At 45.5% G+C, this 26,721-nt stretch overlaps 1 protein-coding gene and 1 long non-coding RNA gene across 5 annotated transcripts in view; one reads left to right on the forward strand and one right to left on the reverse strand.

Annotated features, from left to right (window-relative positions):
* The window catches only part of LOC115931696 (uncharacterized), a 53,897-nt gene extending 42,207 nt beyond the window's left edge, over positions 1-11,690 (forward strand). For all 3 annotated transcript variants that reach the window (XR_010132325.1, XR_008674358.2, XR_008674357.2), the window contains 3 exons: positions 6,023-6,119; positions 7,424-7,639; positions 9,737-11,690. This is a non-coding gene — a long non-coding RNA (uncharacterized lncRNA). The remainder of the gene's footprint in view (positions 1-6,022; positions 6,120-7,423; positions 7,640-9,736) is intronic.
* Positions 1,917-26,649, reverse strand: FKBP1A (FKBP prolyl isomerase 1A). Of its 2 annotated transcripts, none has more exons than XM_055372408.2 (4): positions 25,917-26,649; positions 25,789-25,836; positions 8,434-8,546; positions 1,917-5,179 (listed from the first exon to the last, which is right to left on the reverse strand). In XM_055372408.2, the coding sequence occupies exons 1-4, from the start codon at positions 25,951-25,953 to the stop codon at positions 5,051-5,053; spliced, it is 327 nt and encodes a 108-aa protein (XP_055228383.1). In that variant the 5' UTR covers positions 25,954-26,649; the 3' UTR covers positions 1,917-5,050. The 2 variants fall into 2 exon arrangements, with proteins under 2 accessions (XP_055228383.1, XP_018872566.1); XM_019017021.4 differs by lacking the exon at positions 8,434-8,546 and having other exon boundaries at positions 1,917-3,011; positions 5,015-5,179; positions 25,917-26,131.
* Between the last annotated feature and the right edge of the window lie 72 nt (positions 26,650-26,721).

Consider the following 26,721-nt stretch of genomic DNA (forward strand, 5'->3'; position numbering starts at 1 on the left):
ACACGGTGAAACCTCATCTCTACTAAAAATACAAAAAATTAGCCAGGCGTGGTGGCACGTGCCTGTAGTCCCAGCTACTAGGGAGGCTGAGGCAGGAGAATCACTTGAACCTGGGAGGCAGAGGTTGCAGTAAGCCGAGATCACGCTACCGCACTCCAGCCTGGGATACAGAGTGAGACTCCACCTCAGAAAAAAAAAAAAAAGTTGGCCCTGTATTAGTTTCCTATTGTTGCTGTAACAAATGGTTTAAAGCAACACTAATTTATCACCTTAGTAATAAATTCTGCAGTTCTGGAGGTCAGAAGTCCAAAGTGGGCATCACAGGGCTAAAATTAAGGTATGGGTAGGGCTGTGTTCCTTTCAGGAGTCCTAGGGGAAAATCCGTTTCCTTGACCTTTCCAGCGTCTAGAGGCTGCCAGCATTCCTTGGCTTGTTGCTCTCCTTCCTCCATCTTCAAAGCCAATAGCTTAGCATCCTCAAAAGTCTGTCCACCCTCACGTCGCCTTCACTGATTGCTTGTATGGATCCATGTGCTTACACTGCATCCGCCCAGGTAAATACAGATAATCCTCCTATCTCAGGGTCCTTACTTAACCACATCTGCAGAGTCCCTTTTGCCATGTAAGGTGACACATTCACAGGTCCTGGGGATTAGGATGTGGACATCTCTGAGGACTCCCATCCCCAATCCAGAGGATTTCCCTGAAATGCCAAGTTCAGTGAGAACAGCTTCCCATATGCCTGAGTGAAGGCACAATACTGACTGCGAAAGGACATAGTGTGGGATTCCATTTAAATTAAATTTCAGAACAGGCAACACTAGCCTATGGTGGCAAAGAATTACAATTATCACCTCCAAGGGCGGGGTGGGGTTGACTGACTGGGGAAGGCCATATTGGAATTTTCTGGTATGGTGACATTCTTTATCCTGGCAGGGGCACAAAAGTGTAAACAAACACTACTCTCTAGTCAATGACACGTACTGGGGGAATTGTAGTGATGTCTGCCATTTACTCTGAAGAGACATAATGGATAGTTTGATGGACAGATGGATAGACAGGTGATATATAGATACAGTAACATGTTTATGATAGAATCTAGGTGGTGGCTATACAGGTGTTCATTTTAATCATCTTTGTGTTGTTTGAGAATTTTTATAAAAATGTTGGGGACGGTAAGATGTGACCCTGGAATATGACTCTGGCACTCTAAAAACCGTAAATTAACAAAAAGAACTTAGAAAGCCATTAAGCAAGCTGTTGAATAATTTCCTTTTTAAAATCAATGGTTCTCAACCTGGGCAGTTTTGGAAGGTGTCTAGAAAGGTGTGGGAGCATTCTTGACGGTCTCTAGAACTCTCAGTAAGGGCAAAGTGTTCCTGGCACCCAGGGCAGGGTCCAGAGAAGCTACTGCAACCACGCAGCCTCTCCACAGGACTGTCTTTCTACATTAAATGTTACTGAGGAATACCAATTTAAAATCAGAGTCTTCTCTTCGTATCTCATTAATTTGCTTGCAGCTGCTTGTAGCACATCTCCAAGTGGACTGTGACTCACTTCTCAAAAATGTGTTGTATCTCCCACTTTTCTGTAACCCAAGAACCCCGAGCATACTGCTCTGCCCAGAACACATATTTAATAAACATTTGGTAACAGGGGAGGGGATGTTCCCTGACTATCCCAGCTTGCCCTTTCAGGTAGTTCCTTTGATGCAAACCTACCCCACATTCCCCCTCCTCCTCCGACTCCCAACCCCTTAATAGCCAGTGAGGAAGGATGTTCACTGCTGCATTCTTCTGCCAAGACACAATCTTGAAACTGCATCCCCACTGCCACCCTCCTTCACCCTGCCCAACCCCATCCCCCTGCACCAAATGGCAGGGGAGGCACCTGAAAATAACCACCATGACACAGAGCTGAGAAAAGCCGGCATAAAGCACTTTTATTGCAATAATAAAACTTGAGACTCATAAATGGTGCTGGGGGAAGGGTGCAGCAACGATTTCTCACCAAATCACTACACAGGACAGCAAAGGGGTGAGAAGGGGCTGAGGGAGGAAAAGCCAGGAAACTGAGATCAGCAGAGGGAGCCAAGCATCAAAAAACAGGAGATGCTGAAGCTGCGATGACCAGCATCATTTTCTTAAGAGAACATTCAAGGATTTGTCATGATGGCTGGGCTTTCACTGGGTGTTAAGTCTACAAACAGCACCTTCAATTGAAACTGTCAATTAAAGTTCTTAAGATTTAGGAAGTGGTGGAGCTTGGAAAGTTATGAGATTAGAAAATTCCTGAAAGTCCATTAGAAAAACCACAGGATAAAAAAAAAAAAAAAAGGCCACAAAGAAGGCTTCAGAGGTCCCTGCTGGCCCAGGGACAGATACCTGTAGTGTCCAGCATTGCAGTGAACATGATCTACTTTCAAAGGCAGAGGGTTTAAGGGGAGGGTGGGTGGGAATGGTGGAGGCAAAGGCTCTCCCCATCCCCACCTCAGTTTTAGGTAGGGCTTTTAATTTAACCCAAAGACATCTCTCAACTTGGAGAATAATTCAGTCCTCAACAGCGCCTCAAATCTGCTATGGCTTTGCAGCGCAGCAGCAAGAATGTTTAATATATAATAGATAAAAATTTCATCCAAAAAATTAAAATAAAATATTCTTGCAACCCCCCCCCACACCAATTCCTATTCTAACGTTAACCTACCACTTGTGCTGTTAATACTTGACCATGTACTTAATTGGAAACCTATATCCAAAAGACTGAAACTGAATCTTCACCCCAAAATGAAAACAAAATAAAATGAATAACTTGAGGTTTATGGCATATAGTTTAGGTAAACACACATACGAAGAGAAAGGGGAAGAGGAAACAGAGGTGTCGGAAGCAAAGCTGAGTGACAGAACACATTCAGTCAGGGCAGATGTCTATACAAAGTGGAGTGGAACATCAGGAAAAGCTCCATATGGATTCATGTGCACACGTCTGGAGGCACCAGATCCCTCCATGGCAGATCTGTTGGGGACAGAAAATCTGTGAGTTTCCAGCAACTCAGTGTTCTTTGTGTGCAGTGGTGACAGCCACGATGCCATCTGCCACGCCAAATCCCTTCCCCAACAGCTAAACATTCTGAGACCAAGCCACTTCTGTTCCAGCTGGAGACAGCCAGAAAGACTTGGGCTGGGTCCCAGGTGAAACAAACTTTCTCCTTAAATTGATCTGTGTGTTTTGTTTAATCTAAGGTTAAGTTTGCCTTGCTGAGGACAGCAGGAGGGCTAGCCACCCATGCTGCTGACAATACAGTTCCCCACTATCATTGGGTCTCAAACTGTGCTACATATAGGCATCACCTGGGGGCTTTAAAAAACTCTTAATGCCTGGGTTCCACTCCCATGATTATGATTAACTGGTTTAGGGTTTGACCTGGGCATCAGGAAAGTCTTAAAAATTTCCCAGGTGACTCTAACGTGCAGTCCAGACTGAGAATAAACTGGTCATTCATAATGTTGAGTATACTGGGAAAATATCTCCAGTATTCATTCATTCACTCAACTTAAAACTTTCTGGGTTTGCCCTTGAACTTTCCTTCCAGACTCTTGCAAGAAGCTGAGACATTCTTTGGCAGTGGGTTGGGAGGGTTACTCGGGGTGACTTGTAGCCTTTATCCCTCTCTCCCCTCCCTCTACCTCATCAAGTTTACAGAAAGCCTGTTCCCAACCAGGAAAGTAATTCCAAGGCTCCCTCGAGTACAGTTACGTTCAAAAAATGACTCAGCTATCAAAGAACAGGAAAGGGATTTTGGCCTAGGTGCAGACCTCTGGGCAGACAAAGGCCCTGTAAAGTGCCAGGGATTCCCTCCCAGTAGCAATGACAGGTGAAGAAACCAGTTATCAAACTTAACCAGGCCTGTATTACCAAGGTGTGTGTGGTTCAAACAGAGAGTTTAAAAAGCCCCTCCACTTACAGATGTGCACACCAGGACAAGGTTACAAGTAGCTCTGACTGCCATCACAAATAGGATGGCAGCCATTTGTTGTGGCTTTCAAACAAAAGTGTCCTCACCCAGGCCTTGGCTGTGGCCCTCTGGTTCCTATGGCAGGAGGGGAGCAAATATAAAGGTCTGGGGCCAGTTGGAAGGAAGCCAGTAGCATTCACGTACTTAATGATTCTAACACTTACATGAAAAGCTATGTGCTACTAGGATACTGAGTTTAGTTCCTAAGAAATGAGGGTGGAAGAGGGGAAAATCAACAAACAGGGGCTCTGGGCCTACTTTGCCATTGCCTGGATGTGACCTTGAGTAAGGCCTTTCTCTCTGGCCCTGTTTCTTTCCTGTTGCACAATAAAGCTGATGCAGAAGCCCCTAAGATCCCTTCCTAGAACTGTCTGATCTAAGAGCATCCTTTCAACTTCACAAGCATCCTCTGGCTTCATTTTTCCACTTCACTCACTGATAAGCTGGCCTGGGGGCCTCAAGTGTCCTAGGTGTGGACCCTGAGCAGGTGGACCGATGCAGTAATGCCTCCCTCATACCATCTAATAGGCAGTAACCACAAACCACAGTGAGGAGAGAGCCGCAGAAGCTAGGACATGATACTCATATCCAGAGGGCTTTTTTTTTTTCCCTCTAGCTTCTAGAAACATGGGGTAGAACAAAGTCATTCATTAAGAGTCTTATTTCCAAAGAACTAAAATGTTGGCACTACAAATTTGGCCTACATTTCCATAGTCCTCAATTCAGTTTTAATTTATAAACTACACAGAAAAACATTTAAACAGCTGCCATCTCCATGAGTTCAACTGGGAACATACACATGCCAATTCCTTTCCTTAGGGTGACCAATTTTTACATTCAAAGCATATACTAATAACACTGAAAGGATACTCAATACAGAAAGAATGCAGGGGGAAAAATAGCCTTGTGGTGTTTTTTGTTCTCTCTGCTACCCATCAAACGCTGGGCATAACATGGGAGGAGCAAAGGCAGTGAAGGGCCCTTCAGTATTCCATTTCCTTACCCAAGAACAGGGAGCTAAGGGAGGAGGCCATTCCTGTCATTCCAGTTTTAGAAGCTCCACATCGAAGACGAGAGTGGCATGTGGTGGGATGATGCCTGGGTGTCCAGTGGCACCATAGGCATAATCTGGAGATATAGTCAGTTTGGCTCTCTGACCCACACTCATCTGTGAAAAGAACAAGGAAGACAGACTCAGGTGGACACATGCCCCAACTGTCTCTGTAAGAAAAAGAGCTGTTTACCTAGGTGTTCCTTGGCCAGGATGGTATTGACTTTCCAGTGACTTTGCAGCTGCCCAGGCATCACCACCTCCTTGTGCAGGACTTGGAGGTTGGCAGTCATATTCCATCACCCCTGCATCTCACTCCAAGAAGCCCAATGGCAGTTCAAAACCCCTCCTGACTCTCAGAACGGTCAGGCCCTCAACCTTTCTACCCAAGTCTTAATGACTAATGCTAGGCAGGTAACATTCCAGATGTCTCACCACCTAGTCCCCCCTTCAGTGATCTGTCACTTAAAGGACATGTTAAGTGCCATCTATGCTCTTCTTGAAAAAGGAATACCCAACTTTGCTTTAAAAAAATATATACACAGAAAGTAATACTTGAGGGTAGTCTATTTTTTCTGTATTTTTTCTATTTATACTCTTTTACCCATATAGGAAAACTTCAAAAAAGACAGTATGATTTTCTGGGCTACAAAACAGCATTTACTGAATACCATTTGTGAAAATATTGATATGCCTACAACAGGAAACATCTTTGGAAGGACATACCAGACATTTGCTGTGAGGAGAACAGTAAGGATAGTGAGTGACCAGTAAGGAGAGATTTCTACTTTAAAAAATATATTTGTGTATATTTTCAGTTTCAAATTAAATACACAAATAAGTATAAAATATCTACTTTCTGAACAGTAAGCAGGTTCTCTGCAGTATTTCCATCCTTTGACTTATCTCTGCTTTTGGTCTCCATGTGTATGTTCCCGGCTTTCCGACTCCACTGGATAGAGGATGAATAAAGAGGAAGCTCCAGGCTGTGAAGTGTCTAATCCTTGCTCCCCTCAGAAGTTGGGACATGTTGGACCAAGGTGGTAAGGATAGTGAGGTATGGCTTTACCTTGTACAATTCAAAACAATCATATTCCTTGACTCAGCAATTCTATTTCCAGAATATTCTGCTAACAACTCAAAAGTCCATCACAGAAGGAGTGGTTTCATAGGCATATCCACACCAGGGATTAGTCATGAGAAATAATATAGTGGTGGCTTTAAATGTATTAACATGAAAAGATGTCCAAGATGGATGAAAAAAAAGCTGCCAAAATGGTCCTTGTGGCAGGCAGGATTCCATGCCTGCAAACATGTAAAACCAAAACAATATCAAAAGGAAAGGAAAAGGGTCACAAGTCAATCTCCCCTTCTTCCTGTGTTTTTAACTCACTTGCTGAAAAAGTAAGCTATGAAGAATTTAAAAGATATTTTATGTAGATCTCAAACTACCCAGACTTCTCACAAATGACAGGGCTGTGACTGACCCCAAAGTACCAGTTAAAGGGGGAGTCAGGCATCTGTCCAATACTCGACCATGCCTCTCCAAGCCTGGGAAGTGAAGTAGGCCGATAACACTATCTCGATGGCAGATACAGCACTCAGTACATACAACGCAGTGATTGTTCCAATGCTGGAACAGTCATAGAAGATGGGTTGTGGTATGAACAATGGCTGGCATGAAAGATGGGGGATGGGCTACAGATCCAAGAGCCAGACAGACTAGGGAGACAGAGGCAAAAAGCTATGGTTGGCAAGGTTTCCCAAGGGAAGTAAACTACAAAGCCTCTTCCTCACACTGCCAACCCTCTGCCCTGCAGGAACAGAAACCCAGACACCTGGGAGTGGGATGGCTTCAAGTTCCTGAAAGTTGAGCAGTTTATTTGGAGATAAATCAGTGATATTTTATAGAGGAAGTAGAGCAATGTGTATTCCGGAAAAGAGAGACAGAAATCTGTCTTTTCATCTTGGTTAAATTTCTAATTCTCCTGGGTGAGAGGGAAGCAGACTAATTACCCATCATGCAGAGCCTAATTATAAAGTTCCCTGGGTCTCAGGTCACTGAAAAACATCCCTTTACCTGGCTAGAGCCAAGAAAAAATTCCTAGGTTTGATGGAAAGACAGAATCCAACTAAAATCTGGCAACCCTGGGTCCCTATTGTCTCCTGGGAATTTTGTAGTGTTGGCAGAACAAAAGCTGTTTCCACAAATGGGGAGGAAAGAGATTAGGAAACACACTCAAGACAAACGAAATGACTTTCTCCATAAGTATGACGTCTCAGAAGTGGTCTCACACAATATGGGTAATAGATAAATACAAATTAAAACCACTGATATCATGTTTTACTCTTATTGTCCAGAGGCCAAAGATTTAACAATACACTGTGATGCTGGGGCTGGGAGGAGATTGCACCTTTATAGCCTGGTGGTGGCAGTCCAGAGTGCAACCCCTAGAGATGGCAACTTGACAAGACCTCTCAAAAAACACTACACACAGCTTTTGAGCCCCTCATCCCACTTCTGAGAGTAAGTCCTATGGCAACATGTGCACACATGGAAAATAAAGTCTGTACAAGGTGAGTTACTGCAGCATTGTTTATAATAGCAAAATACTGGAAATGACTCAAATACTCATTAATAGGGCACTAGCCAAGTAAATTATAGCACACTTACATAAACGAATACTAGGCAGCTGTAACAGAGCTTACTCCTCATTTTTTTTTTCTTTTTTGAAATGGAGTTTCGCTCTTGTCATCCAGGCTGCAGCGCAATGGCACAATCTTGGCTCACTACAACCTCCGCCTGCTGGGTTCAAGTGATTCTCCTGCCTCGGCCTCCCAAGTAGCTGGGATTACAGGCACCTGCCACCACGCCCGGCTAATTTTTGTATTTTTAGTGGAGATGGGGTTTCGCCATGTTGGCCAGGCTGGTCTCGAACTCCGGACCTCAGGTGATCCATCCATCTTGGCCTCCCAAAGTGCTGGGATTACAGGAACTCCTGACCTCAGGTGATCCACCCATCTTGGCCTCCCAAAGTGCTGGGATTACAGGCATGAGCCACCGCGCCCAGCCTACTCCTCTTTTATGTGCTGGTATTGCAAGTGTCAAAAATGCATTAAGTGAAAAAGTAAACTGCAAAACAGTATGTGTGTGAAAGCAAGAAAAAAAGTTATGTTTTTATGTGTGCTTAAACCACAGTACAAGAAACATTAACAACAGGAGCTTCTTGTGGGGGTATTGGTCAGATGGGATGGGATGAGGGTGAGACTTTTCACTTTTTTAATTTTTGAACCGTATAAATATGCCACCTATAAAAATAATATAAAAGGTAAATACTAGAAAGCAAAACAAAACAAATGAGAGAGCATACCTGGGCAACCCCTTCTTCCCAGCCTCGGATCACCTCCTGCTTGCCTAGCATAAACTTAAAGGGCTTGTTTCTGTCCCGGGAGGAATCAAATTTCTTTCCATCTTCAAGCATCCCTGTGAAAAAGGCCACTGTAACATGAGCAACAGAGTAATGACACAAGACAAGTCAGAAACCAGCAGCAGAGCACTCATCAGAGATGCCAGTGCTGAAGAGTCTGGCAGGAATTGCAGTATCTAGGGAGGGTTTCCTGTGACCTCACTGGACATCTAAGGAGTTGCGACAGTCCTACTCCAGACCTGTGAATGCTCTTCCGACTCCAAGCAATAACTCGACTACAAAAGGACCCCGCGTACCAGAGATGAGTGGCAGTCCACCTTCTTCTGGAGATGGGGAGTATAAACTTCCTCCTGCCCTGACTCTCCTAGCACCCCGTGGATTTTCTCCCCAACTAAAAATAACTGTGGTCCCTCGAGGTGCACACTATGTCTAGAAGTCACACACAGTGCAAGAAGCAATATTCCTTCCCAAAATCCCCCATCATCTTTCACATATAATGTGTTTATATTGCTCCTCCATTGTTCAGTGCAGGCAAATCCCCCTCCACCATCTGCCACCCCCATGGTCTCCTCTGTGGTTCACTAATTGTGACCTACACACATTGCTGCTCTCCAGGCTGTGGGTCAGCACTATGGGATGTGGTAAGAGGAAGCTGTAAGGCAAGCTTTCACCCTCATTCTAGTGCCAAGTGTCTCACACCAACAGGGAACCTGGGGCGTAAAGCTGGCCCCTTGTAGGTTGGTTCCTGAGTTGTCATAATTTTCCTGGGAAAGTAAAAACCAACCTGGGCTGAAATAGAGAAATGAAAGAAAGAATCTGTGCAGCATTCATCCCACTTATTTTATCCAATGCTGCCCCAGAAAACAACCCATGCTCATTTTTGCACAGCTGATACTTTGTAACAGAGATGACTGAAGAGAACAGGAATACTAAGGAGGTTGCAGTGGTTGCCCTTCAAGAATTAACTCAGTAAACCCAGCCAACTGCTAGCAACTCTGTGGGCAGTGGTTCCACTCTGAGTTACTCTAAATGGGCTAGGTGCTTTCCACACATGAACGAATGCAATTCTTTCTCCACAGCACTATCTCCATTTCACAGATGAAGAAACTGAGGCAGACAGGGAGAAGTGAAAATAGTAAATAGTAAAATTTACTATTATAAAAATAGTAAATTTATAATTTAGTAAAATAGTAAAACTACGTTATAAATTATAAACCCAAATACCATGCTCTTTCTATTATTCCAGTTTCCCAGAAGCTGGACAAGCCACGACGGCGCCTTCCAATAAAAGGGGAACTCCAGAGACGCTATGAGAAAAGAGGAACAGACATCTGCAATAGATATCTGCAACTTCCTTTTCAAAAACACCATCGGCATTGCTTTCTCAGGAAGCCACTGCCAGCCTATTGTGATAGCCGACACTGAGTTCCTGAAAATTCTCTAATTAGGATCCCAGATTGGAGGGTCAGCCAGTGGTTAACATATAATGGACATAAAACTGATTTTACTGGAAGACTGAGGGTGGGCACTCACCATGGTTCTAAGCATTACTCAGAAGATCCATAAAAACATTACAGTTCTGTTGTGTAAGAGTTTAGGAAAAAAAAGAAAATCCTGACAAAAATCCCAACCTAAAAAACAGTGTCAACATTTAAGTAGGATGGGGAGGCAGAGATGAATTGGCAGCGTTATCACAGCTACTGGACTATGTGGACTTTAACAAAATAAGAAACGGGTGGGGGTTGGGTGGTGGTATCTTAATAGAGCAGGAGTAGAGACGGATGTCCTGGGGCAGAATGGGTACCAGTGCTGCCTGAAGCCTGGAGCTGGGAGCTGAGGACTAAGAGGTAGACAGGAGGGTGGGGACCCGTACCTGCTCCAAGGAACTGGTGCCCCAGAACTGGTGAGCTGGGGTATGCATTTAGCTCATTCGTTTACCAGAATGCAGTCACCACCTGATAAAAGAAATGACTAATGGCAGGACTTGAACAGTTCTCTATAAATGAGTACCTGGGAGAAAAACAGGTCTCCAGGCTCCACAATACCCAACAAACACACTGCCTTTAGCCCATTTCAAGCTGCACTTCTTACACGGAACCCAACCCAACCAACCTCAGAGGTAAGGGTGAGAGCAGGCAATGAACAGCTATGATTCTCCATTCCCTGGCCAGGCAGGGAGCCTTTCCATCCACCCTCGTGAGACTGCTTGTAACAGAAATAAGGAAACCAACTCCAAGGCTCAGTAACTCACCCAAGGTCAGAACCACTGAGTGGCAGGGCCTGTGAGCCACAAAGGAGACTGAAAACCAGAAAGAGCTTCTCTCTGGTCTGTTATTTTAAGAAAAACATGCCCAGAGGGGCCACCTGGAAGCAAGGCTGTGGCACCCTCACCTTCCTAATTAAACAACAACTTCCCAGGAGCAACAACAGCAACAATAGCCTGGCCCAGCAGATGACCTGGAATCAATCCAAGCCTTTCCCCTATACGGGTCAGTTTCGGCACTAACGCCTACTTAGTTTGGGCACTACTTTACCTGCTGTGAAGTCTACTGGGATCTTCCAGGAAAGTCCTACCTCATTAGTAAAAAGAAAAACAGAGACTCAGGAAGAAAGTTCCTGCCCTCCCTGTTGAATGCTGTGTGAGGATAAGATGTTTGGAGCATGGCAGTCACCCTGTGACTATCAGAAGGCCAGGCGTACCACAAGGTGGTCATTCCAGTGCTCTGAATCAGCCCCAAACCACTTCCCTCAAGACTCATGTTCTGAGGTGATTAAAAGTGTGCTTTGAAGGTAAATCTATGATGACAGTCAACAGATCAGTGATTGCCAGGAGTCAGGGGTAGAGGGAGGGAAGAACAGATGCAGCACAGAGAATTTTTAGGGCAGTGAAAATGTTCTGTATGATACTATATATAATGGATACGTGCCATTATACACTTGTCCAAACGCACAGAATGTACACCACCAAGAGTGAACCCTAATGTAAACTATGGACTTTGGGTGATCATGATGTGTCAATGCAGGTTCGTCAATTGCAACACACGTACCATTCTAGTGGAGGGTGTTGATAATAGGAGGCTATGCGTGTGTGGGACCAGGGGATAGATGGGAAATCTCCGTACATGCCTCTCAATTTTGCTGAGAATCTGAAACTGCTCTTAATAAAGTCTTACAAACATAAAGAAGTCTGCTTTGCCTTAGGTTGGGTCTTCAGTTACCTGCAGCCAAATGAACACAACTGGCATGAAGTAAACCTCTGACATTTAGTGAGCACACTACAACGTAATGCTGCCACGGAAGGAATAACAAAGAAACAGAACTCAGCAACTAAAACCACAAAGAACTATCCCTGATCCGTGACAATGGGAACAGTGTCTCATGTCAGGACCCAGTGCACATACCCACATTTTGTCTGTGTATAAACAAAATTTACATGTAAGTTACTACATGGCATATACTTCTCATTTTTAAAAAGAATGCTGATTGTGACCCACTACATTTATTTCATGATGCATTAATGGTTCATAACCCACAATTTGGAAAGTACGGTATACCTACAAAAAAATTAGCCTTATTTCTTGCCAAACTTGAACACGGCTCTGACCTGTGCAAGATCGTATTTTGATTGCAGTGAAAGCCACAGGGTACTGAGACAGACTCCCTAAACTTCCTTTTTATTCCTGATCAAATGCAATGCCAAGCAACCTCCAGACACTACATGCATCAATGTATCAATGTTGCTTTGCCTGAGGTGAGATACTTCAACTATCTATCTGACTGGTACCAGGCTAGGAGCACTAGGCAGGACACAGCCTGAATCTGCTGCTGCTGCTGCTGCTGCTGAGCCAGCATGGAGATGTGTATGTTCTTCAGTGGCTCTATGTGAGGATGCCTGTCTAACCCCAGCTCTCCTGAGCCTATCTTGGACACTGAGGGGCAAACCTCTCCCTAGTATCTTAAAACCATAAAAGCCAGGAAGCAGGATTTCTAAGTAAAGGAGCTTTAAACAGGACCTTTGCCTAGGATCTTAATTTTCCTATGCTATTTTGGATGCTCTGTTGTCCCTGGGAAAGGGGCAAGAGACTTGCTCCAGAATTTCAGACCACAGTCACCAACTGTCAATCTCATCTACTTTCTAAGGAGAAATCTTTGCAGGGAAGGGTTGGGTGGTGGCAGTGATGTTGGGGTTCCTTGAGTCCAAGGAGAGGACTTCCCATAATCAAGTCCGAAAGCTAAACAATAATCCCCCGAAATGGGTGGGGTGGTATGTGATTAAGTGGGTGTCACACAACTGGCACAAGCTATAGGACAAGGAGAAGGAGGGCTTCCCCAGTGGGGAGGAACAGGCCACTTATCTATGGCCCTAAGTTGTCAGCCTGGGGGAGAAGGTGGAAGCAGTGTTTGTTAAGCTGGAATGAGTGTGCATGTGTAGGAATTATGCTGTTCAGTCTGTAATGTCAAAACAGATAGTGAGAACTTCCATTTCTGGTCACGGTGGAGGACAGGGATCAGATTTGTTCATGAAACAACCAACAACCAACCAACCAACCCCTTCCTCCCTACAAAAAGTCCACTAAAACCTAAAAACCACCTAGACAAAATAGCTACAACGATGGTTTGTAGGACACCAGACATCTGTAATGAAGAACAACAAATCCTGAGACATGGGAAACAAGGGCAGCCCTATATCCTTGGGAGTTTCCAGGGAGAGGGACCTGGAGTGGAGCTCAAGGCACCTAGAGTCCATAGGACACAGTACCAGCAGGAGAGAGCTATACAGAGATCCCCAGAGATCTGCAGAGGGTCCTCTTTGAGTATTCAGCAGAGTCCCTCTCAGTGCATGTATCTGAGCAAACTATTCAAGGCCAGGAAAAGAACTATCCAAAAGGCTTAGAGGAACAGTATCCAGTGCTCACACAGGGCTGGGATTAGTGCTTACCATCCCCGGTCAAACTGGAGAAGCTCATGATTGACAAAGCACTGGACAGAATACTCAGGAAGATCTTGCCTATAGTAGGAAATAATCAGCCCTAAACTGAGCTCTAGACCTACCTAACAAATCACAAAAGCAAGACTCGCAAGCATCAAACTGTTTCCGGGTAACTTAAATGCTTCTCAGTATAAAACTCAGGAAAATTTATAGGAATAAAAATATCCAGCACCCCAAAAGGCAAAATTCACAATGTCTGGCATCCAAAGATTACCAGGCATGCAAAGAGGCAGAAAACAGGACCCACAATGAGGAGACTTATCAATCAATTGAAAGCAACCCAGAACTAACACAAATGTTAGAATTAGTAGAGGAGAACCATAAGACTCCAACTTTCAGAGATGAAAACTACAATGTCTGAGATGAAAATTACATTGGGCTGAAATGACAAAATATCCACACATAACACAGTAAAAACTTCACACCATTATCAAGCATTAACTCAAAATGGATCCTAGACCTAAATGTTAAGTACTAAACCTATCAAATTTATAAAAGAAAAACATAGGAAAGAAATCTTTGTGACCTCGAGTTGGGTGAAGATTTCTTAGTATGATGTCAAAAAGCACTATCTATAAAAGAATAAATTGAACTTCATCAAAATAAATTCAGTACTTTAAAAAGCACTGTTAAGAAAACGAAAGACAAACCATACACTGGGAGAAAACTTTTGCAAAGTACATATCTGATAGAGGACTTATATCCGGAATGTAACAAACCAAAATTCAACAATTAAGAAAACCAATGAAAAAGGGCTAAAGATTTGAACAGATACTTCATTGAAAAAGACAGAGGGCAGGTAAGCATATGAAAAGATGTTAAACATTCCTAGTTATTATAACAACGCAAATTAAAACCACTAGGAAACGCATCTACCGCCACTGATTAGAATGAGTAAAGCTAAAAAGACTGACCACGTCAGGTGTTAGTGAGGATGTGAAGGAACTGGTATTCTCATACACTGCTAGTGGGAATATAACATAAAGCTTCAGAAAACAGCTTGATAGTTAAGTTAAACATACACCTCCCATATGACCCAGCCATTCTGATCTTGAGTATTTATCTAAGAGAAATGACAGGCTATGTCCACAGAAAAACTTGTACACAAATGTTCAAAGCAGATTTATTAGCAATAGTCAAAAACTATAAACTAACCCAAACATCCACCAACGGGTAAGTTGGTAAATACATGTTTCTATATATAGAAAAATATTTAGCAACAAAAAGGAACAAACAATTGATACATGGGACAATACAGATGAATCTCAAAATAATTATACCAAGTGAAAGAAGGCAGACATAAGAGAACGTACTGTATGATTCCATTTATATAAAACTTTAGAAAATGCAACGAATCTACACTGACAAAAAAGCATATCAGTAGTTGTTAGAGGAGGGTAAGGAGGGGTGAATTCAAAGGGAAACAATGACATCAAAATTTATGAAGCTGTACATTTTTTAAATGTGCAGTATATTGGATTTCAATCACGCCTCAGTAACTTTTTTAAAAAAGGAAAAGAAAAAGAGTAGGCAGTGGCATTTACTAAAATGCTATATATGTTTAGCTCCCACATACACACTGGCAATGAATGAAAAGTGCTTCCTCTCTTTGGGGAGGGAACAGGTAAAGCAGGCAGCAAGTCAAGTCTCAGCAGTTGCTCCAATTTTAACTCTGGAGATCACTTGTGCCAGGAGCTGGAGCCCTTGAACAGTGAAACCACCTGCCAAGTTAGTGCCATAATTTCCTAAAGAAAGCGTGCCCTGCCGAGAGAAGGCAACTGAGGTTACAGTGCAGACAAGACAGCTGACAGTCTTTAAGCTCTAAAGGCCACTCAGCATAAAACATCACAAGCATTGCCTTCTAATTGCAGAACTGACCAATTTCATTCCTGGCCATACAAGCTAACTCATGCCTAAGAAACTGGCTGGAATAGCTCCATATTCTTATTTTAAGTATTTAGTCTTGGCTCTCCTGACTGAATGCAGCCCAAGCTCACAGACCTGGCCTGCGTTCTGTGTCCTGGTGGCACGTGTGGTGCTGGTACTCAAGAGCACTCTTGGATTTGCTTTACTTGCATGATTTTTAAGAACCAGAAGGACAAGCATGAGGCCTTCACATTTAGACCTTCTTCCCTATATGGTAACAAGAATATGAGGGGTAATCCCAGAATGGTAAACTTTACTTTAAGCACCTTTAGTTACTAATCAGTAAGAAAAATGTGAAAATGTGCTCCAGTTAAAAGCACAAGACCATGAAAGAAGCCAAAGCTATGACTGACTGCATGCAAAGGCTGTTGACGTCATCTTCGCCTGGGTCTCCTCCTGAACTGAAATCCTTGGAAAGGGAGCAAAAGGGTTTAAAAAACAAGACGGTGCAGAGTCTCAAGTCTGTCTACTCCACAGCAGCCTGCTCTTTCCTGTTGCTTTTCAAGGAATCAGCAGAGAGAGACCTGGCCAGCAGCTCCTGGGCAGCAAAGTATCCCCAGACTATGTTCCTGGTGGTTGGCTCAAGCCACTGAAGCGGTGGTTAAGACTCAAGACCAGGACCTGGAGATTCACAAGGACCACTGGGATATTATTTCACTAATAAGCCAACAGAAATGGAGTCACTTCCAAGGCACTCTGCTTTGGGGAAGGGCAGAGTGCCATATACCTTCTACTGGGTAACAGGACTGAAGAAGGCACCTCTACAGACTTACGCCTTCACTACTTGTAGTGAAAGCTCATGACTCACAATGCAGTTTATAGTTGCTCATGAATCTTTGCAGGAGTGTTTCCTATAGGCAGCATTTTACAGGGACAAAATATGGGAAGTTTTAAGATTAAAAAAAAAAAAAATGACTAAACTAAACCAAAAATCAAACATAACAAAAAACCAGAATATCCTAAGCCCCAAACCTTCAAAATAAAATAAAGTCCTTGCCATTTACAGTTTGGAGAGGGAAAAGGATTTCTACTTTCAACACGCAGGTGAGTTTCTTAATGACAAAAAGTACAATGAGGCCAGCTGCGGAGGAGGCTCATGCCTGTAATCCCAGTGCTTTGGAAGGCCAAGGCAGGAGAATCACTTGAGGCCAGGAGTCTGAGACTGGCATGAGTTTGCAACCAGCCTGGGCAACACAGCAAGACTCATGTCCCCAATCCTGTTTCTGCAAAAAATTAAAAAAAAAAAAAAAAAAAATTAGCCAGACATGGTCCTAGCTACTTGAGTGGATCAAGTGAAAGATCGCTTGAGCCCAGAGGTTTGAGGTTGCAGTGAGCTATGACCGCGCAAGTACACTCCAGCCTGGGCAACAGAACGAGACTCCGTCTCTTAAAAAAAAAAAAAAAAAAAGGTGTAATGGTTGAATGGATGGAGGTAGGGGGAGCCAGTATTTTTCTGCAGCTTTACATTTGAAGCCGCTCAGAACATTCCCAGATGGGCGTATGGCTCAAGGTCTAATGGTTTAGCGGTTTGCTTTCCCTCTTCTTATTAGATACAGAAGTTCTCTTAACCACCTTTTACTCAGCTGCCTTACTTGGAGACTCATAAAACTCACAGCCTTCGTACCCCAGCATAGTGAAGAGCACTCCCCTCATGCTTTAGTCTCTAGCTCATGATCACTTCTTCATTCCCATATGAGTTCTGTGTTCACAAAGGGAGGAGTGGTTAGCTGTGTTTGTCCCCAAATCCATTTATGGTAGCTATATTTACCGTGTAAATATAATGTAATTAAATAGTATGTAAATCAATAAAATGAGTGTGAATACAAACAGCGGTTCTAGCTGACTGCTGGGAAAGACTCAATAAAGGCAAGTCACTAAAAAACTATTGCTAGTGAATAATCATATGGGAGACTACATTTAGAGAAAGAAATCTTAAAAATCTGGAAAGGTTTGGTTTTAAATGTTCTCACAATAGTCTCTGCTCTACTTTAAAAAAGGTCAAATTGGTTTTTGCAAGAACTATGATGGGAAACTCCACTAGCAGAGCCATACTCAAAGATAAAGACATAGTCCTTTAGCAAATGATTTATGTTAGAGTTTGAAATAAAATGTTTACAGAAGCCACGTCACTTTTATGTTAGCATACCAACTACCCACTTGTCTCAATCATGATGGGTAAAAAGGGATTCTACATTTAGATAGGCAAAAGATACAAATTCAAATCTTACATTCTTATTCCATTTCTGGGTCTCTGTGGCTGTATTCCAGCACAACCTCCCTGAAGTGGGGTTCTGAGAACTCCTTATAAGTGAGGGGTATGACCAAAGGTCCAAGTGCCAACCCAAAGAAGGAACCAGCTCACTCTCACTATCATTTTCCTGAGATCACCAACAGTGCAAGCACATTTCCCATACGCAGTATGGAAATGCTTCTAACCTTTGGCTAAATCCCTTTAGATCCTATAACCAAAAGTGTATTTTCAAAGGCAGGGCCCATGATGGGAAGAATATGCAGGATCCAACGGCAATAAAAAGAACACAGACCAGAATGCATGCCCTGTGGGTGTGTCTCTCCATTTTCCACTTTAATCACAGTATAAATAAGAGGAGTTACTACCACATTATATCACATGGGGAGGGGGAGAAAGAAATACCATAGGCCGGGTGCAGTGGCTCACGCCTGTAATCCTAGCACTTTGGGAGGCTGAGGCAGGTGGATTGCCTGAGCTTAGGAGTTTGAGACCAGCCTGGGCAACATGGTGAAACCCTGTCTCTACTAAAATACAAAAAATTAGCCGGACATGGTGGCGTGCGCCTGTAGTCCCAGCTACTTGGGAGGCTGAGGCAGGAGAATTGCTTGAACCCGGGAGGCAGAGGTTGCAGTGAGCCGAGATTGCACCAGGGCACTCCAGCCTGGGCGACAGAGTGAGACTCCATCTCCAAAAAAATCAAAAGAAATACCACTTAACAATAGCTAGCTGGAAGTGGTAGAAATATGCATTTTCTGTAGGGTATAATGGTTAAAGGCATGAGTTCTGGACCTCTATTACAGACTATTATTGTAACTCCCTCCCTGGTCTCCCTGCTTCTGCTCTTGCTCTCCTACAGTCTAAACCTGATACAGCAGCCAGACCCTACTACCCCTCGGCTGAAAAACTCCTGTGACTCCCCCATCTCAGGAGATAAAACTCTTAAAATGGCCTACAAGACCCTCTAAGAGGTGTCAAGCCTCTGCCCCTACCACCATCCCTCTGACTTCACCTCTGATTACTCTTGTACTTTTCCAGTCGCAGAACATTGTTTCCTTATGTTCTACATACACACCAGGGATACCTCCACCCGCGGGCCTTTGCATTTGCTGTTCTCTCTGCCTAAAATGATCTTGCTCAAACAGTCACATAGGTTACATCCTTACCTCCTTCAAGTCTTTGCTCAAATGTCACTTTCTCATTGAGGCCTTTGCCAATCTATCTAAAATCTCAACCTTTTCCTATTCCCTCCTTAACACTTACTAGCTTATACACAACAGTCTTGCTTATTAATCATATTTCTTATGTCTTTTCCACTACAGTGTGAGATGAAGGCAGGAACTGTGTCTTCTTCACTCCTAAATTCTTGGTAGCCAGGACAGTGTCTTGTACATAGCAGACATTCATCAAGTACTTACAGAAAAATCAAAGGTACCCTTTTCTCCTCCTGGCCTGTGTATATACCTGGAAGACGCTTTCCTCCTGCCTGACTGCACCATACACACCCAAGACCAAATGGCACTTCCTCCAAGAAGTTCTAGCCTATAGGTGTAGGTTGCCTGAGGTACTTTCATTGTAACTGACCACTCCCTACAGGGTAAGCATCTTGAGGGCAACACTGATGCTTTGCCCAGCTCCTTATATATTCATTGAGTGACCGAGGGAATGCCAGGTCCTAACTGGCCACTCATTCAAACAGTCACTGAATAGCTACTCTATGCCAAGACTGATGGGGAGACCTTGGAGAACAACACTAGTGTGGGTCTGGCCTCCTGGAGCCTTCAGTCGGTTGGGGAAAGAGTAGATGTTTAACTACACGGATCCTGACTATGATGGGGGCTAAGAAAATAGATGGGTGCATTGTTGCAGAATTAGAAGCATGCATGTATGCATCCAAAGTGTTACTTAAGCTGTGCTATAAAGAAAAGAAAAGAGCCTGTCATGCAGTGGGGAGTGGGGGCAGTGTGGTGGCACCTAAGCAAAGGGGCAGAGACCTCCATGTGGGAAAAGGCTTGGAGCATTCGAGGAATGCAGGCCAAGGTGGCTTGAGCTCCTGGGAGAGGAAGAGTAAATGTAACAGAAAGAGACAGTAGCATCTAGGAACTGGTTATTTCTACCTCCCCGACTTTCTGCACTGCTAGAATACACCTGGTCAAAATCAAAGGGGTCCAGGGGAGGGAATGCAGAGACTTGGTTAAGCTTTTTAGCAGGAAAAGAAAACAAAAAACAGAAGAAAAAATAGAAGTAAAAATAAACAAATGTCACCATGAGCACCAAAGGGAGAACTGAATGCTATGTGATTAAGTTATTCATAACCTTGGCTTCTTCCATGGGAAACAGCAGGTGACAATATTTTTAGAGAAAATTCCAAGGCAGACAAATGATTTCCAGTTTATGGATACAATAAACCCCTCAGTAATTCATAAAAATCAGTTTAAGCACTAAAAATGTTCTAGTTAAAACATCTATGAGTAAATAGGTGAATTTATGGTATGTATATTATATTCAATAAAGCTGTTACCAAGAAAAAAAAAGGTCATGGACCCCACTGAAAGGAGCTCTTTGAAAGATGGCTGATAATTGGACCAGAGTAGTGAAACCGAGAAATGGATGAAGGAATGGTGGGAGCCTGTCAAAAAGGTACTGGAGCCAGCTTAAAGGGCTCCTACTGGCCAAATTTAGGATGATATTAGCATCAGAAAGAATAATGGGTATCATTGATCTTAAGGCCCTGACAAAAAATTTCAGCCCACAGTACAGTAAAAGCAAATAGAGGGGGAAAAAGTCACTTGTCCCCACTGGGAATGGCAACACCCCATCAGTTAACATTCATTTTTCATTTTAAAAATTGGTAATTAAAGGCTGGGCATGGTGGCTCATGCCTGTACTACCAGCACTTTGGGAGGCTAAGGAGGGTGGATCACTTGAGGCCAGGAGTTTGAGACTAGCCTGGGAAACCTGGCGAAACCCGTCTCTACAAAAAATACAAAAATTAGGACAGGTGGCATGCACCTGTATGCCCAACTATTCAGAAGGCCGGATGGGAGGCCAGGATGGGAGTCTGGGAGGTCGAGGCTACAGTGAGCCATGATCAAGCCACTGCACTCCAGCCTGAGTGACAGAGACAGTGTCTCAAAAAATAAAAATAAAAATTGGTATTTAAAGGTAAAGAATTACTTTACCTTATCTTATAGAAGGATAACAGCTAATAAGTTTAGAAAGAATGAAGGAATTTTAAAAATCAACACTTTGTGAATGCCAGTGACTTCTTCAGGGGAGAATGATCAGATGGTGTAAACACCACTAGGTGAAAGGCTGATGAACAAGAGACCATCTATGGCTACCTAAGCACTCCACAGATCACTGCTAAACGCAAAGGGAAAAATGTACCTTTACAGAAAAGATCAAATTTAGCATCACAACTAGTGATGTTTCCCACGTGTGCTGAGGATGAAGTACTCACACTAAAATGCTTAAACGGAATCTATTCAGACACTTAAAAGATTAAACATCCGGTTCAGAAAATCAAGGCAGGGAACAAGTTAAACAATACCATGAGAAAACAGTAAGACAGATGTGGAGTATTCTATAACTAGCCTGCTCTCTTTGAAGAAATCCGGGTTGTTAAGAAAAAAACAGCGTAAGGACTCTTCTAGACTGAGATTACAGACATAACAACTGCGATGAGTGAGGCTCAATGGAACTGTGGTTTTAAAAAAGAGCAACACTTTGGAGACAACTGGGTAGTCTCCATAGGCATTTGCTTCACAGCAGGCATCGTTACTCCCATTTTATAGACAGCATGTGGAAGCTGGGAACTGTGGGACAATTTGTTCAAGCTCTCATAGCCTGTTGTATGGCAGGGCCAAGATCAGAACACAGCGAAGAACCCACATCCTCTTTGGGGATCACTGTCCACCTGGCACCACTTCTGCCCACTGCCTGAGCTGGCACTCCACACACCTGGGATACAACCAGTGTGTCCTGTTTCTGCCTTTGCCCCCAAAAGCCCATTGTCCACACAGTAGCCAGAAGGAGCGTGGGTTGGGGGGGGGGGGGGGGCGGGCATTAAAAGCCAAGCCAGCCAATGGCTCTCACCTGAGTTAGAAAAAGGCAACGTTTTTATAAAAACCAACGAGGCTCCACCATCCCCTCATCTCCTGCCACATACCCTTTCACACAATCCACTTCCTGTTCCTCTAACGCACCGGTCTTCTTGCTGTTCCTCTAATGCACCAAGCAGGCTCCAGCCTCAGGGTCTTGCACTAGCTCTTCCCTCTGCCTGGATACTCTAGACAGCCCTGTAGCTCCCTCTCCAATGTCCTTTGAGTGAATGTTAAAATGCCATTTTTTTCAGAGGCCTTTTCCAATCACCCTCACGAAAAGCAGCCAACTTCCCTTCCCATCCCTCACTCTGCTTTAATCTCTCCAGTGCTTCTTACTACCTGATGTGCCCCATGGCCATACTATCAGTCTCCTCATCATAAGCAAAGCCCCACCAGATCAGGTCTTTGTCTATTTAGTTCACTAGCCACGTCCCTAGAGCCTGGCTTGCTGCTGTTGCTCAAAAAACATCTGCTGTGGGAAGGCAAAGGGACTTGTTGCAGCCCTGCCCAACAGTTACAGCCTGTGTGCCTCAAGACAGCACACGTCAGGGGAAGCCATCTGAGGCATCTCTGCTGAGGGTGAGCCTCCCTCCAGACATCACATCACCAACCAAGAGATACCTAGCAAGGGAGCGGATGGAATAAAGCAGAGGAGAGGGGGGAACAAAGCTAAGGAAAAGCAAGGGGCTTGCAGGAGGCTGCAGCAAAGTGGCCACACCTGTCCCGGGAGCCTCAGCAGCCTTCCCAGTCAACCTCCTGAGTACATGAGGTTGAGGGGCTCCTGGTTTTTCTCAGTCAGAAGCCGGGAGGCTATACCTGACTTAAACCTGATCCCAAGGACAAAATGTCCAGTTAGTTACTTTTTAAGAAGAAAAAAGAAAACATTCCTTCAATCCCCTTGAGGCTGCTCTCACAATGGCAGGCACACGGCCTGCTGAAGTAAGTAAAAGAGGGGTCTAAACCTAGCTGTGTGCCAGGACAAGCTAACAGTAAGGATGACGAAGCTACTGGAGGCAGCAGGGAGGCGCCATGAGAATTCGCTGGCTCCTAAAGGCACTTACTTGGCAGCTTACCTTTCCACCACCTCCCTCCCACCTCAATGCCTGTCATGCTCCTAGGAGATGCTTAGCTGGTGATAGTGAACTTTGTATTTTCCCTCTGGTACCACAGAGGTAGTGCAGGCATTCCTTTGAGGCCTTGCTCATGCTGTGCTCTGCTAGAAGGTCACGGAAGTCACCAGAGGGACCCTTGAGAGTGACATCAAGGTGACTGACAGCCATTAGTGGCATTTAAAGCATCCATGTGGTAAAGGTCAGTCTGTGCTTTGCACACCTGTGATGGCTAAGGGGAGATTCTGGCCACCTTACTTCCACCCCTCTTTCTCTGGACCCGTGCCCAAATCAGCTGAGTGGACACCTGGCAAGAGCTGACTGGATCAAGAGTGTTCACCTTACTCAAACTCTCCTTCTTAGAGAAGTAACAATCAGAATCACAGCCAAGAAATCTGAGCCAGATACTCAAAAGAAGACAGAGAAGCTGGCCATGGAGAGGGGGAAGGGGGGAGGGGTGAGCATGCAGGGGACTTCCACCACCCACCAGTTGGGAGAAGCAGACAAACACAAATCTCTAACAGGAGACTACTGAGGCAGTCAGGCAGGAAACAAAACAAAACACAAAACAACAACCAAAAAACAGAGACGAGAACTAGAGGCATCATGATTATTTCTTTTCCCTTCTTAGGACCCAGTGGGCTTCCTGCCTTTGAAAACCCCTGGAACCTTTATAACCTCCACCTTCTGATCATGTTCCCCCAAGATGGATTCTGTTCCCAGTGACTTAAAAGCCTTAACTGCTACAGATGAGATCTCCCAGTGCCTACCCACTCCTCTCACACCCCCACAGGTCTCAAACAGGTTATTCCTGGGAGGCTGGTGACAAAGACCCACGGGAACAAAGCCGCCAGCCTGCTCGAAAACAGTCTATTCTGTGAGCATGAGGCAGAGCTGGCTTCTCACTAAGGCGTCTTTATAGGGCTTATCGAAACGAAATCAAAAAGAAAGCTTTTGTCCTAATGCATGCCAGGGTCCTGCTGCTGCTCTGGAAACATGTGGGTGCGTGCCACCCGCGAGAAAAACACACACTTCAAGAGGCACTGGAAACCCTGATGGTGTTCTGGGTCTCCTGACCATCTGTTCTCATAGGAAAAGGCTCCAGACATGCTGTGTGGGGATATTTCACCAAGAGGCATGGTGAAGTGCGGCACTGCCTACGTGCTGGGGTCCAGTCCTGTTGGCAGCACCAGAACATGGGCGAGCATGAGGGGCAGACGTGGGAGTGGGACACATGCTGCCTAGCACCCTAGTGTGGCTATGTACAAGCTAGGGTGGGGAGCGGGTGCGGCAGAAGGCAGCTCCTCACGGCTTGAGTCCCAATCTTTGCCCCAGTTGGCTGCGGAACTGAATGAACTGCCCACTCACCCCAGCACTGTAAATGGTTACTCTCCTCATCCTTCCGATGAAAAATCACCAAAAGGATGCGCTTTCATCTGCCAGACCTCCCAGGCTCAGGTGCTGACTGTGGCCTACAAGGACAGCTATCTAAACATCAAAAGCACTTTCCAGCTTCCTTCACGGACATGAGACTGCCTGCTCCCCACAAAGATGGGTTTCAGTAACTCCTTCTCTGGCAGAATTTTTAAAGTTCTAGTCCTTAACTTCTACCTCCTGCCCCCATTTCTACCCATGGGGAAGGGCCACAGAAATAAAAGGGCATGGGAGGGGGGATGTTAGTTGCCTTTTCCTCTTTCCAGTGAAAGTCATTTCCCTCAATAGAGGGATCCCTCCATGTTTCCATGATTTGGAAGAGAAAGGTGGAGCTTATTCGTGAGCAACTTGGCCAGAACTGCCCACAGCCTACTACCCAGGAGGAGGAAGAGGAGGAGAGGGAGTGGGAAAACAGAGGGAGGAGGAGGGGGGACAGAGGAAAGGGTGGGAAGGTTGAGAAAGGGGAAGGAGGAGGGGGAGGGAAGGTTATTCGTATCAACAACTGTGGCTACTGGCTACACCAATCACTCCCACCCTTGTGGGACCCACAGCCACTGAGTCTCCGCCAACTCAGCTCTCCCCCTTCCCCGCCCCCATACAAACCAGGACAACCTTGTAAGGAGAAGGAGTAAGACAGCCTCAAGGCACACGACTCTGATGTCTGAATTCTGGCTGGGGAGGGGGAGGTGTCTAAAATTTCCTTTGGCTTGTATTCTCACTATGTATTCGCCTCCAGATGCTTTATCTTTAAAATGAGGATGAGAGAAGTCTACTTCTAGAACAGCTGGGGGGCTAATTACACGTGCAGCTTTCGGTCAGCCTGAGCCAACGCTGCCACCGAGCCTTGGATTTGTAAGTGGCTCAAAAGTAAAAAGACGGAAGAAGGCCGTGCAGCTCTACTTCCCCCAAGGCCAGGAAGAGCCAAAGCAATGACTTAGGAAGCGGGATGTTTCCCCACCCGCGGCAAAGGGGCGAATTCCGAGTTCCCCGGAGGAAGCAGCAGCTCTGCAGACTCGGAATTACCTCGTCCTCATCTCCAGTGAAGGGAGGGACGGAAGTGGGGGCAGGGGCACAGAAATGGTACAAATCCTTCCTAATGGTCCCTGGCCAGACCTCTGCCCATTCCTGAAAGTGTGACCTTGGGAAAGTGAGACCTTGGGAAAGTGACTTCGCCTCGCCAAGCCTCAGTTTCCTCATCTGTGCAGTGGGCATAAGGGCAGCATCTAAGGTGCAGAAATGCTTCTGATGGGTTAGATAACACCTAGCCCGCAGCCAACGCTCACAACCGCCGATTCAGACCCGCCCGGGTTCCGCAAGCCCGAGGCTGCCCCTGAGCCACCGCCCAGGCCTCAGCCTCGGGCCATGCGGACCTCGCCGCCGCCACGCCCCGGACCCCAGGCCCCGGGCCCCCAGGCCTTGACGGCCAGCCGCACCCGGGCTGCGGACTGCGGCCCGGGCCCCCTCCCCGCTGGGCCCCCGACTCACCGGTGTAGTGCACCACGCAGGTCTGGCCGCGCTTGGGGAAGGTGCGCCCTGAGGAGACAGAGACGGGCATGCTGAGCCGATGCGCGCGGCGGCAGAGGTACTCCGAGCCGCCGCGCGCCACTACTCACCGTCTCCTGGGGAGATGGTTTCCACCTGCACTCCCATGGCGGCGGCGGACGCTGAGCGGGCGGGCAGCGCGACGGGCGGCGTGGACCAACAGCGACCTGGCGGCGTTTCCACGGCTCTGCCTAGTCCCTCGGCGCGTCGCCTGCGCACGCGCACGCCCCCTCACGCCCAGCCCTGCGTGCGCGCCCCACAGGGCGCGCACGTCCCGGAAACCCAGGCCTCCGGAGGAGGGACCGGAAGCCCAGAAGCCCCGAGACCTCCGGAAGCCCGGAGGCCTCCGGATACAGCTGTGTTTGCCGGGTGACTTGCTTCGTTCTCCTGCGCTTCCTCTGTGCTTCCAGCCGGTTAAGCATCTCTCTGCCCAAAGAATGGGAGTAATAATAGGGGGTCCGCCAGTCACTGACTGGGTGACTGTCATCAGGTTTCCACTTAGAAGCACACAGTTACTCATCCTGGGAAGAGCATGGTTCTGAGAAAACAGCGCACAGGTGGTAGTATGTTAGTATTTTATAAGTGGCTCAAGGTTCTAAGTTCTGCTTTTCTTCACTGGAGGAGGAGTTGTCCACATTCATTCACTCACCCATAGCTTACATGCATACATTCTTATTGAGCATGTGAAAGTTGATAATACGAATTGGGTGACTCTTCTTATGCCCAACGGAATCAGAATCCAGGGGCCAGGGGAAAAGCACTGGAGGCACACAGCGCCTGCTCCAAGAATCAATATTTCCACTAACTGCAGCTGAAATGGCCTGCTGTCCCCCTAAGACCAGATTCAGCTAGTAACTGCTGAAACAACCCGCCGTA

Source organism: Gorilla gorilla, chromosome 21 (genome assembly GCF_029281585.2).
Source record: "Gorilla gorilla gorilla isolate KB3781 chromosome 21, NHGRI_mGorGor1-v2.1_pri, whole genome shotgun sequence".
Classification (NCBI taxonomy): Eukaryota; Metazoa; Chordata; class Mammalia; order Primates; family Hominidae; genus Gorilla; species Gorilla gorilla.

What these genes read in the sequence shown, in the direction of transcription:
- FKBP1A (XM_055372408.2), bottom strand. Translation starts at nt 25,953, where the DNA reads ATGGGAGTGCAGGTGGAAACCATCTCCCCAGGAGACG. An exon ending in AACCATCTCCCCAGGAGACG is followed by an intron (nt 25,837 to 25,916) that starts GTGAGTAGTGGC and finishes CTGTCTCCTCAG; the next exon opens with GGCGCACCTTCCCCAAGCGC. An exon ending in GGGAAGAAGGGGTTGCCCAG is followed by an intron (nt 5,180 to 8,433) that starts GTATGCTCTCTC and finishes TTCTTTTCACAG; the next exon opens with ATGAGTGTGGGTCAGAGAGC.